The 12,966-nt window shown below is 37.4% G+C and overlaps 1 protein-coding gene across 3 annotated transcripts in view; it reads right to left on the reverse strand.

Moving 5' to 3' along the window:
- The window catches only part of ZEB1 (zinc finger E-box binding homeobox 1), an 85,282-nt gene extending 75,553 nt beyond the window's left edge, over positions 1-9,729 (reverse strand). For all 3 annotated transcript variants that reach the window (XM_015810666.1, XM_015810665.1, XM_015810664.1), the window contains exon 1: positions 9,654-9,729. In XM_015810666.1, the coding sequence (XP_015666152.1) occupies positions 9,654-9,711 (58 nt within the window). In that variant the 5' untranslated portion in view covers positions 9,712-9,729. The remainder of the gene's footprint in view (positions 1-9,653) is intronic.
- Between the last annotated feature and the right edge of the window lie 3,237 nt (positions 9,730-12,966).

A 12,966-nucleotide genomic window follows, 5' to 3' on the forward strand; every position in this document is an offset into this window, starting at 1 on the left:
TCACATTACCCTGTGGATGCTACAATGATCCTAAGTGAAAGGACCAGTCAAAAGTCAATTTTATCAGTGCCACTGTAACTTTGAATGGTCGCTAAACAAATCATTGTAAATCAAGAACCACCTGTATTTTCTCAAACTCTGGAGCAGGGTAAAGTTTGAGTCCCTGATAAACAGGTTTCTTAGGTTTATATGTTATCTTTGAGACACTCATATCTTTTTTGTCTTTTTTTTTTACTTAAACTGCCCAGAAATGTAGGACGTCAGTAGCCTATAAAGTGCATGTATGTGTAAATAAATAAATGCAAATAATGTCTGCCTTACAAAAACTATGTTAAAGTAAGGGTAAGAGTCATAAACTGGATTGAAGTGCGTGAAAAATAGTCAAAGAATACATGCAATTATACTTTTATAATATGTAGAAGAGTAAACTATTAGCTATAGAGCTAATAAGAATTATACTTTTTAAACAAACTATCATACACAACCATATCTCTTCTAATGTTCCCTCTAAGTTTTGATGTCTGTATGCTCAACAAATATATTTTGTGCAATATTTTGGAAGCAGAATTTTAATCTGTATGCTGTAAGATGAGTGTATGGTAACAAATATAATGCAATTATTATATACACTTTATAGATTTTTAAATTTTTATTTGAATTGAAAATAATTTTACAACATCAAGCTAACAAAATACATTATTATATGCTAAACTTTTATATAGCCAATTTTGTGGTCCTGCGTGAAAAAGCACAGAGAGAAAGATTAACATCATAGTTTTTCCCTATGATATTTAGCATCTGCTCATGCAGAATAAACTCTATCCAGATCTAGTAATCCTCCATTATGTTGAAAACTCTTAACCCACATCACCAGGTCCAATGATCTAGTTATAAATAAATAATAATTTGATTTTTAGAGTATTCATTAAGCTGAAGCAATGCTCACAGTGAACACTAGATTCCTCAAAAATCTATTACCTGTGGCAAATCTTGAAACCTATCTGCTGTGCAAATATCACCAAACCAGATAATTTGAGACAAACTTCCTTTTGATCTTTTTTACTTATTGCAAACTTTATGCAATAGTCAATCTGACTGGCTATAGTATATCTTCAGTAAGAATGTCTTTGCATTTTGAACATAGAATATTGATTTGTTCAGTTCCAAAACTTGTATCACATTATGCTATTGCTGCATTTAACTCCTGAACTTCATCCTCTGGTAACACATCTGGAAATGGGCATGAGAGTATTTTGAAAGTAACTATGAAATTAATATCCACTTTTTCTTGAGAGCTCATATCTAGAAGACTTTTAACCAAGGTTGTCCCTTTTGATCTTGTTCTATTTACTACATGGAAGAAAAAAGATGATATATTTTTGAAACAGCAATAGTAATAAAACTAGCTCCAAGAAAACAGTTCTGTCGTGAATCTTCCTGCCTGCTTCCAATCTGACTAGCAGCACTTCAAGCCAATGTTTTCAGTTCCACCAAAATTTAGAAGGACCCAAGAGTCACAAAAACTATTGATAAGAAGAATGTACCCAAATATAAGGAGTATTGGAAAGGAGTTCTAGTCACATAAGGGAGAAAGCTGAACTAGATAAATTTCTTCTACAATGCAAGCAAGATTTCTGCATGTGAAGATACAACTTATTGGTGATATTTTTAGGTTCATTTTTGAATTAAGTTAAAATTACTAGTATTGTGTAATATTTTATTTCTTGTGAACACTATGTGGATATTGGGTTCATTATCTGTATCTATGTGCACATGCACAAAACTTGGATGGAACATTGCCCTTCCTCCGGGAAAGACTAGAGATGTGGAATAAAAACTTACAGAGAGAATATAATATGTATTACTACTAAATACTGAACAAACTTATATAAGACTAAAATTATCAATAAAACATTAGAGTCACAGATCATACACTTCATGGTCAGAAGTATATATTATATATAGATTTCCTAACGCCATAATATATTGCACAAGTATACATTTTTAGTTAATAACTTTCTACCTGTTTTATCAAGTGAAGGGAAAACATCAGCTTGTAAGTATAACAATTTAATCTTGGTTTTTTTTTGCTAACAGTAAACTTTGCATTGTTTTTAAATGTTTGAAAATAAATCAAGTATTACCTAGAGTATTCTACAGATACTGCTATTGGAATGTTGTTGGAATGATATGAGCAATTTAAATTTCTTTTGACTAAGTTCCTAGAACTAATTATTTCGGATTGGCATCTAAATATACAGAGTGCACCAATCAAAGAATTAGTAGTTGATAATTGACTACTTTAAGACTATTAACTGTATTTCCTTCATGACACACCTAAGAAATTTTAAAATGGTACAGAGATTTTCAATGAAACATTATCAAAATACTAACTTGAAGGATGTCACTGAATTCAGTATAATGCAAGTACAGACAAAGCTGTGCATTTAGAATGTCTTATCATTAACCATATCATGTTTTCCAATAAAATGAAAACCGGAACAAGAAAAATGACAAATCTATATGCCAAGCAGTATTAGAAATTATCAATTATCCATTTGTTTAATAAATTAATACAGAAATCTAAAATTATGGGAAATCAAAATTTGTGTTATAATGTGTATATGTAACTCTACAATCTGTTTTTACACATTCTACACAGGGGAACTATAACCCCCACTTTTCTAATCTTGTCTAAAAGCTGCTATGAAATTATAAATATGTGACATTATATTTAATTTAATTTCACCCCCTAGTCTTGTCCATCTTGGGGAGTACAATTCCTAAATCACCAAAGTATGGATCTTAGAATGAAAAGGTTTGCATGCTCCTTTTCTACAAAGAATAATAAAAGTAGGCCTCAATTTACCACTACAATTGATCCCAAAAATTCTTTTACTAAGCAAGACAGTTGTTAAATGAATTTTGCCCCATTTTATGAACTTTCTTGCCACAGTTGTTAAGGAAATCACTGCAGTTGTTTAGTAACACAACTGTTAAATCAGTGGTTCTCAACCTTTTTCATGCCGCGACCCCAACCGGTCGTCAGTCAAGGACTAAACCGGTTGTAAGTCGAGGACTAAACCGGTCGTAAGTCGAGGACTAAACCGGCCGTAAGTCGAGGACTACCCAACCCCAGCATTCAGCTCCTGAAAGGGACGGGCCCTCGCGGCGCGTACGCACCAAGGCGGGGGACGCGGCCGGCTCCGCATCGACCGTTCGCCGTCTCTGCCTCGTCCGGCTGGTGGTCGACCGGGTCGGGTTCCCTCCATTCCGTGGACGGCCTTTTCCCCCCTTTTTACCTGGTTTTTTTACCACCTGTTTTTTTACCGCCACAGCCTTGCTTGGCGACCCCCATGAAATGGTCGATCGACCCCAAATGGGGTCCCGACCCACAGGTTGAGAACCACTGTGTTAAATGAATCTGGCTTCACCATGGACTTTTCTTGTCAGAAGGTTGCAAAAGGTGATCACATGACACTAGTACACTGCAAACCATAAATACATGCCAGTTGCCAAGTGTCTGAATTTTGATCACATGGGGTTGTTGCAATAGTTGTGTGAAAAATGGGCATAACTTATTTTTTAGAGCTATTAACTTCAAAAGGTCACTAAGTGAACTGTTGTTAAGTCAAGGGCTATATGTACTGATTTTTAAATTTTTTTAAATGACAAGAATTCCATAGCAGTGTCATCTATTTATCTATCAATCTAGAAAATTCCTAAGAAATTACTATCCCATCAAATTTAAGTTCTTCAGCACAATTATAATTATTTGTATGGTTTAGCATCCCAGCTGTTCAAACCTCTCAAATAAACAGTTCATTTCCATAAATCTGCCTGGATCCCAAATAATGTGCTAAGCTTTGGTTTCTCTAACAAGATATTGTTGCCAGAATCTACAACACTAAGCCATAAACCATGACTTATAAACCATAATGATTGTGTTTCCATATATAACGATCTAATTTGAGGGGTGAACATTACCACAGAAAGTCAATCCCAAATTCTAATGATCTCCCTATATGCTGTACTACTACTGTGGTACTACTATATATGTATATTAGACCATATCCACAGAACAATTAAATGCCTTCAAAAATCCTGCATATGAACAAACTGTAACATATTAAGTCATGTATGTTAATAATGGTTAAATAATTTAACCAGCAAAAGTTCTTTAGGTAATACAGTCAATCATACCAAATATCATTTTGATATTTTCCCCTTTGCCTAATACCATATGCCTTTCAAGGTTGCCTGTCACATTGCACATGTAGGCTTGACAATAAAAGACCAATCTCCTGATACTTCACCCTTACCTCAACTTGTCTTGGCAAACGATTCACAGACACATCCTGGCTAGATTAGAATCATTACTGCAGACAAGAATGAAGCTACAAACTGCTGGTCCATTGCAATGCAATGACATCAGGAACATCTATATTTTTGCAAGGATTTAAACTCAAGGATTTTTCTCTCATACTTTCAGATTAATGTAACTGATGCAATGCTTGGTGGCCTTGAAGTCAGGCTGTTGTGACATGCTTATATAAAAGCCATTTATAACCTGAGAACCATTGGTTCCTGTATCTTCAGCCTTAGTCGTTAAAACACCTTCTCATAATAAATGTAGTCATAATCTTAAGATTCTCCATTGGAGCCCTGTAGTTATCAACTGGGAGACAGATGAAGATAAAAGGCAAAGATTTTCAGTAGTATACGATCTGTTTTGGAAAGGAGTTCTTTACTCTTTGTCATCACAACATTCTTCCATCTGAATACTTGGCTGTGAGGTTTTAATGTCATAGTTGCTCAAATTAAGACACTCATTTTATATATTCAGTGCTGCACTGGATTATTATTAATGCATTTGTTATTATTATTTCCCTTATAAACTGAGCCAAACTGAAATTCCCCTTTGGCCAAATTCAGATAAGAGGAATTAGAGTGAATTGTGATTTGCTTGAGGTTAGATAGAGAATATATGGTATAGAATTCTTCTGTACTGTTATATAAATTTCATACAACATAATATGGCAGCATATCAAAATGCATAGTTGAAATAGGCAAGTAGTCATTTGATAAGGATTCATGGAGGTCAACTAGCGTAAAAAAATACTGACCTATATGCAAAGAAATATATTTGTTTCTTCTTTGGCCTAGGAAGTCTCCAAAGTCTTGTTGAAGCTTACTCATATACAAAGAAGACTTCCTCTTCTATAACTTCTCTTCTGTTTAGGCCTAGTATATGCAAATTAAGTACTCAAATACTCCAGATGGTTTATATAAACTATATTATGAGTTCAGGATATGACATTTTGGCTGAAGTTATTATTTAGATTTCTATTATGATTAACAAACTTATATGCAGACATGTATGTTCATCACTTGAGTTACTCAAAGTAATAAAGGCAGGATAAAATATAATATAATAAATACATAATAAATAAAACATTACTGCTATCAAGTTGGCTATCTATAGAAAGAACTTTCCATTAGAAGTAGTACAAATTTAAACACTGCATCAGTTCTAATACTAAATTTGGCTGAGAAAAATGAGATAAGTCTAAAAGGAGGACATGCCTTGCTCCATTACCAAGGCCAAGACAGTCTGACTAGAACCTTTGTAGACATTAGACAACTACCTTGGGGACAAGAGCAATATAGCTATATTTGGAAGTTTAATGACCATAACAACATATAGGTTATGGTATCTGAACTTGTACTAGATGAATAAGATCCCTGTTAGAAAGAGCAAGGATTCAACAGGAGATAAAGTTTATCATCAGTTTATAAAAAATGACTTTCTTAGAAAATGAATTAAAAAATCATACTTTGATGCTATTTTTATTTTGTCTGAGTACACATAAACTCTAATATGAAAAATACTTCTCAGATTATGCAAATTTTCTAATTCAAGTGGTCACACTTCCAGTGTTTATATTTAAGACTACTATTCAAAAGTATTTGGAATTGTTAAAGAAAAATAGAGAAAACAAGTTTGATTCAGCAATTTCAGGTCTTTTACTTTTGTTATGCATAGACTATGTCTGTAAGAACAAATTACATAAAGCAACTTCCAGTTAGTCGGTAATATAAATAATTTTTCCATTCTTATATATATTCTATAAAATATATATTTAATATTTTAGTACTTGAATATACAACTACAAATAGATATTCTACTAAAGAATACATCAAGCTATAATGTCGGAGAGATTCAAGCAAGAAAAAAAATGTATTAAATTTTCATTGAAACTTTTACACAATTTCTTCCATCTGAATGAAATTTATGACTTTCAAGACAAGTTTGCTTAAGAACTTTCATATATTGCATATAGTTATGGTTTGATTATAACTATATGGACTTACATTTGTATCAAGATTATGGAATGAATTTAATTTGATTGGAAATACCAGACACTTTTTATGGGTCTCTGGCAGTATTAAAGTATTTTTATTAATATGCTGTGCATGCCAATCAAGAAAAGAATAGCACAGCAATTATATTTAGAGATTAAAATGGAAGATATTGAATATATACTTGTTAACATATAAAAAGGTATACTCTTTTAAATGTTGAGGGAGTAAGAAAAAAAAGCTGAGGCATCAATTTACCATCAATAGAAGCAAAGATGAACATCATCTTTAAAATAATATTCTAGTCCATTAAACAATGATAGTTTTTAATCTGTGATGCAGCTAATAAATGTACTTTTGTAAGTCTGTATGCCTTAAAACTAATGAAAGAAAAATAAAACACAAGATTAGCAATAGAAAAAGTACTCATTAATGGCATCTTTATAGAAGACATAAAGAACAGAAATAATTTCAACTGCCTATTTGCAAGAAAGAATTAAGGGTTAACTTCTCCCAGTAATTTTGATCAGTAAACATTTGTAAGTCAAACAGGATTCTACTGCTGGGAAATCTCTAGTATCCAGAATCTATTATCTAGTCTTTTCGAGTGATGATGAATGTATAGCAGCTGAAGTTATTATTTATTTTAAAATATTATAATTAGAAGTAACAATAGATCAAAGGTTTTGCTCCTGAGCACAAGGTGAGATATTTTCAATCAAAAATTATGCTTAAAATACCTGGAGTAGCACATATCCTATGCACCTTTTGTTTTCTACAAATCATGCATGCTGCAAACATTTGTGCTAAACAATCTCAAATCTGGTTTTCTAGTATTAAGCACAAAGGAAAAACACTGACAACAAGCATGGTAAATAAATCCCTCCCTTGAGAATGAAAGCAGCAGACAGAAGAGGGCTGACATGCATGCAAGAGAAACCTCACACACCATTTTTTTTCTACCTGCACAAGTTGCCATTTGCTGCAGCCCTCAGAATCGTTTTTCCCAGCTGGTCTCAAAAGCAAAATATTCAGGCACTTCTCAAGGCATCTGTTGATAAGCTTTACAAGTATAATATTCCAATAAGAGTAATTTTAATAGAAAATGCATTTCCTTTCCTGCTCAGGTAAACATGTTTACAGATCCTGCCCAGAGACTGGGTGGTTCAGACTTGCATGTCACACACACATGTCGTCAGCAAGAAAAGCCCCCTTTTCTCTATCATTAACATTTTAAATAAGGTAACAACAGAGCGGCTCTTTCCAAACTTACCTATAATATAGACTCATCATGATATATGCACAGGTCTAAAACAGGAAAATAACTACACGCATACATACACACACAGTTGTGCTATAAATAAACCCACCCACAACAGAGCAAGAAACTACTACTTCAGAATCAACACCAGGTCAACTTGCTAGTCGGTTAGAAGGCCGGTGTTTATATGAGCATTTCGCACATTAAGATTCATAACCAATGGCGCCCTCCCGCCCAAGGAACGATAATTCCTTCTCCGGGATATCAAAACCCCATGCAAAACGTCATGATCTTGGACCAACCGCTAAAAACCTTCCTATCCATAACCGTATACAGGAAATGCCAGACGAACACAAAAAACTGCCAAGAAAGGTTACAAAACCTCCCGTTTGACATCCTCTGAAATCACCAGCTTTCCCGTTATTTTCTATAAGAATTAAGGGAGTGAATCCAACCACACAGAACTTTCGTGTGTTTATTTCCCCCTTTTCAACTCATTTTTAAAAAACAAAAACACAGACAAATGGGAGAAGTAAGCCTCATTCCTTATATAGGCTGTAACAGTTCATTGCGAAGAAGCGGGGGAAGAGAAAGGGGGGGGGGCAGCGGCCAAATCGTTACCACCCATTATTATGATTATTATACAAACAGGTACCTCGAAATCCAAGAAGAGGGAGAGAGAAAGAGAAACTTGGCTGATTCACGCTCCCTCCCTAACCCACATCGAAGAGAGCTTCCCCCCCCCATCAGGTTGATAAAGGAGAGAAGATATTAGGAAAAAGGAGAAAAGGGGGGGAGGGGGAGTCCACTTCTACTAGTTCTGCCAAGATTTGGAGGTTGGCGGGGTGTAAGAGGAGAAACAATATGTTCAATGGCTACGGAGATAAATCAACATGCACTGCAGGCACTAAAAAAGGCGGAGGCGAAGTGGGGGGGGGGGGAAGAGAAGAGGGAAAAAAAGCAGAAGAGGGAGGGGAGGAAAGTGAGAGCAAAGGAGGGGGTCCCTTTCAAAGCGATGTCAGGGGTGCGCATGTGGCGCGTTTCCCTTGCAAAGAAAAATAAAATCAAATCGATACACACTGCAGCAAGCAACAGTGCTTCCATCGCCTCCTCCTCCTCCTCCGTCGGGGCCAAAACACGCCACCCTCCCGGACACCAAGTCCCCATTACAGCCCTCCTTCTGCTTCGACGTTTCGTTGCCCGAAGAGTTTGCTAGTTACGCGCACTCCTTCCCACGTTCCGCTAAAAAGTGCTCAAAGCCCACCGAACCTCCCTATCCCCTCCCAAGCACCCCAAATGTGAGTGAAGGGGAGAGGGAGAGTAAGGGCAGAGCTAAAGGGGTTTCCCCCAAAGCACTGCGTCTCCCTCTGACTTTCCTGGCGTGAGAGGAAGAGGAAGAGACGGGGTCGAGTCCCCTTCCTTCAACAGCCCTCGCCCAGAAAAGTTTGGGGAGCGGGGCGACGTGGCCTCCCCCTTTCAGAGCCACCGGGACCCGCCTCAGCTCAGGTAATAAGTTTGCAAGTTGGGGCTGCGGAGGTCGCCGAGAGGCAAAGGAGCGGCCTCCGCCGTCCCTCGTGGGAGATAGAAGCACCCAGCACCCCTTCAGTTCTCCCCCGGAGAGCGGAGAGCGAAAACGGGGCGAAGGGAGCCGGCGCGCTAGCGAAGCAGAGGAGGCAGGGGAGAGAAGGTGGCTGCGGGCGGCGAGTAACGGTCCCCGGGCAGGAGAGAGGCATCGGGCAGTAGCCGGCTGAGCGAAGAAGCACCGCTAGGCGGAGAAGCAGCAGCCAGGCGGGGAGGGAGCGCAGAGCGGTTCGAGAGGCAGGCGGTCGGGCAGGCAGCAGGTAGCGGATCTAACGGTGCAGAGGGACCGGGCTCCCAGGGACGAGCTCCCGGGCAATTACTTTCTACTTCTCGCCTCCTTTCCTCTCTCTACCTTGTCTCCCAGTCCACCCAAGCTCAGCCCGACCCGGCCCGGCGTCCTGAGCGGCCCCAGCCAAGCTCGGGCCGCTGCCCGGCGAAGCTGACTGACCGTTATTGCGCCTTGGGTTCGCCTGCTTCCTGCGCTTACACCTGGGGCCATCCGCCATGATCCTCTCGCTTGTGTCTAAATGCTCCAGTCACCTCCTCCCCCCTCCCCCTGCACTCCCCCCTCAGCCCCCGCCCGGACCTGGTTTACGACACTGGGTGGTTTGGTGTCAGTGTGTCTGTATGTGTGTGTGTGTATGCGTGCGCGCGTGGTGCTTTTTTTTTACTTTTTTACATCACCTTCCTACACCTAGTGCTCGGCCGCCGGAACCTTGTTGCCAGGGGAGACGGCCGCTTTACGGCAGCGCGTTTGAACCGGCAGGAGGGAAAAGTTTCTCTCAGCTCGTCAGTAGGCAGGTACTGTTTATTGCGGGAGGGGGGACCCCCTAAGGGAGCGGGGTGGGATCGAAGGGATACAGGGGAGTTTCCTTTCACAGGAGGGATGCCCAGGGGGAGGGGCGAGGAGCGAAGAGTCTCCTCAGGCGCACCAAGCCAGGCTCCGCGCGGGAATGGCCCGAGTGGAGTTGCCGCCGAGCAAGAGGGGCGTGTGTGTTTGGGGGGGGGGGGTTCTCTAAGGCGGCAGACGACCACCCGAACTCCGTTAGTGAAGTTTTCCTTTTTTCACTTTCTCTTTTTAATAAAACGGAGTTAACAGAGCATGAGGAAAAAGAATGCGGAAAAAGTTAAAGGGAGGCAAAAACAAAAAGAAACACATTCTAAAACAGCGCTCTTGCAAACGAGCAAGATTATAACGGCGCGAACTTCCAGAACTTGCAGCCTTCCTATACAAAGAGTGCATTACTTTTACCCTCCCAAAAGAATACCCCCCCCCCCAAATGCTAGCTAGTAAAAATGTATGGGGTGAGTTACTAGTCCCCTTCCAAAAGACCCTGAAGAAGAACATATATACACAACCTTTCACTTATTTCTTTTGTCATGTTAACAAAGTGAAATGGATTCTCATGTTTGAAATGGTGAAATAAAGGGAAAGCAACAGGTAAATAGAGTACACATCCCAGACACTTCTATATAATATTTAGCACATGGATTCAAGTCCATGAAAGATTATGCCATGACAAATACAGACAAAGAAAGAGTTCTTATTTTTCTTGCAAAAAGTTATGGCATACATGGTGTCTTGAAAGGCCCATGGAATTGGGAACAAATTGACATTTTATTTATCATCCTTGAATAAATATAGAGGTTTAGGGCAATGAACACTGTATTCCATTTGCTGTACATTTGGGTGAAATTATATCCCATTTCTGATCCAAACATTCCACAGTGTGTAAAATACTATTGATAATACTATCAATAAAAACATCAGGAATTGGTAAAATTAAAACATAATAACTGTCAGTCTCACCTGTAGTGCAATTTCAGTCAGTGCCCTGGTATACACTAACATAATTTTATATGATTGGTCAATTTCTTCATATATTTTTTGATAGTACATACACTTAGAAGAAAATATTGGGTTTTAATTCTGATTAATATGAACATTACAGGTAGTCCTTGACTCACAACCATTCATTTAGTGACCGTTTGAAATTACAGGCACACTGAAAAAAGTGATTTATGACTGGTTTTCATATGACCGTTGCAGTATCTCCATGGTCATGTGATCAAAATTTGAATTTTTGACAACTGCTTCATATTTATGGGGTCATATGATCACCTTTTATGACCTGACAAGCAAAGTCAATGGGGAAGCCAGATTCATTTAACAACCATGTTACTAATTTAACAACTGCAGTGATTTACTTAACAACTGTAGTAAGAAAGCTCATAAAATGGGGCAAAGGTCACTTAACAACTGTATCACTTAGCAAGAGAAATTTTGGGCTCTATTGTCATAACTAGGACTAGCTGTAGTTGGACAAATTCTGCAACTATTATGAATATTGTAAAATATTATTACATCTATTTATAATGAACTTGTTTGTCAAACAATCTCCATCCCAGAAATGAGTTCCTATAAATTAAAAGTGGTATAAGTTTTATGCAAATATACAAGTATTAAATGTATATAAATTTGAAATAATAAAACAATTTTAACTGCTTTTATTATTATTGTATTGTATTATTGTATTATAAGTTGCCCAGAGTCTACGGGAGCGGGGATCTATAATAAAATTAAATGACAATAGTACTAATTTATAATTACAATTTTATCGCAATTAAAGACATGACAGAATTAAACCATATAAAATTCACTGTAAATAAAATAAATTAAAAAAGCCTGCTAAAATATCTAAAACTAAAGAAAGAAATGGCCAGCTTTAATCTCTTGAATGAGAAATGTTTGCAATCAGGAAAATATACTGGAAAGATCTTATACCAATTTCTTGCTGGTAAAAGATATAAAAATTCCCTGGAATGGATCCCAAACTATGGATAGATTAATACAGGAAGTAGAATGTCAGATATTCTAGGTGAAAGTGGAATGGTTTGCCTTTTCAAGCTATTTTTCAGGATTAATGTTAAGATGCACACACACACACACACACACACACACACACACACAAAACCATTCTAATGACCATTTTAGCTGAAATTTTCAAATAGTCTTCAAAATCAATCATATATTTACAGATAATATAAATTGTAACTTGTTTTAGTTATGGGTCAATATAAAATCAGTCTTCAGAAAGAGGCACAGGTGCTGCATTGCTTAAAGCTGGACAAAGATGCTCTTGACCAAAGTTGCTTGATTCACTAGGAAAGATGTCAACACAATCCAAGCTGTGAACCTGGTCCTATGTATGAGTACAATCCTATGAAAAACAGATTGCTATTTCAATCCTGGACTATCTAATCCAGAAACTATACTTTCATTTTATGATTTGAGTCACATTCAACCTATTACTGCCCTATTTTTAAGGCTTTAAGACAACTAGTTTGAACCTGTATGAAGTTACTTGTCATGTTTCTTTATTTTCAGTGACCAATATGATGCAAAATAATATTAAATATGATAATGATCTTAATATTAAAGAAACTGTTAAATCCCTATTAATGAAAAATATCCTTTTTTGACAGTGAGAGTCATTCGGCCTAAGAAAAGAAAAGAAAAGAAAATGAACAACGTTTTTGGAGATTACCAAAATCTTGGAATTAAAAAAAAAGCCAGCATAGTTCAGAGACTTTCCAAACACTAATGTATAAGTAAGTATATCTTTAACAGCAGAGATGGCCATTGCTTTCATGCTTGAGTGATATTGAAAATTATGGTTGCTAGATTACCTGGAATTCTGGAACACCCAGAAAGGCAATTGAGATCTTAAAGAGAAAACACACTTTAAAATGTAAGTTCT

This window comes from Protobothrops mucrosquamatus, unplaced genomic scaffold (assembly GCF_001527695.2).
Source record: "Protobothrops mucrosquamatus isolate PMUCROS unplaced genomic scaffold, P.Mucros_1.0 scaffold13, whole genome shotgun sequence".
NCBI lineage: Eukaryota > Metazoa > Chordata > Lepidosauria > Squamata > Viperidae > Protobothrops > Protobothrops mucrosquamatus.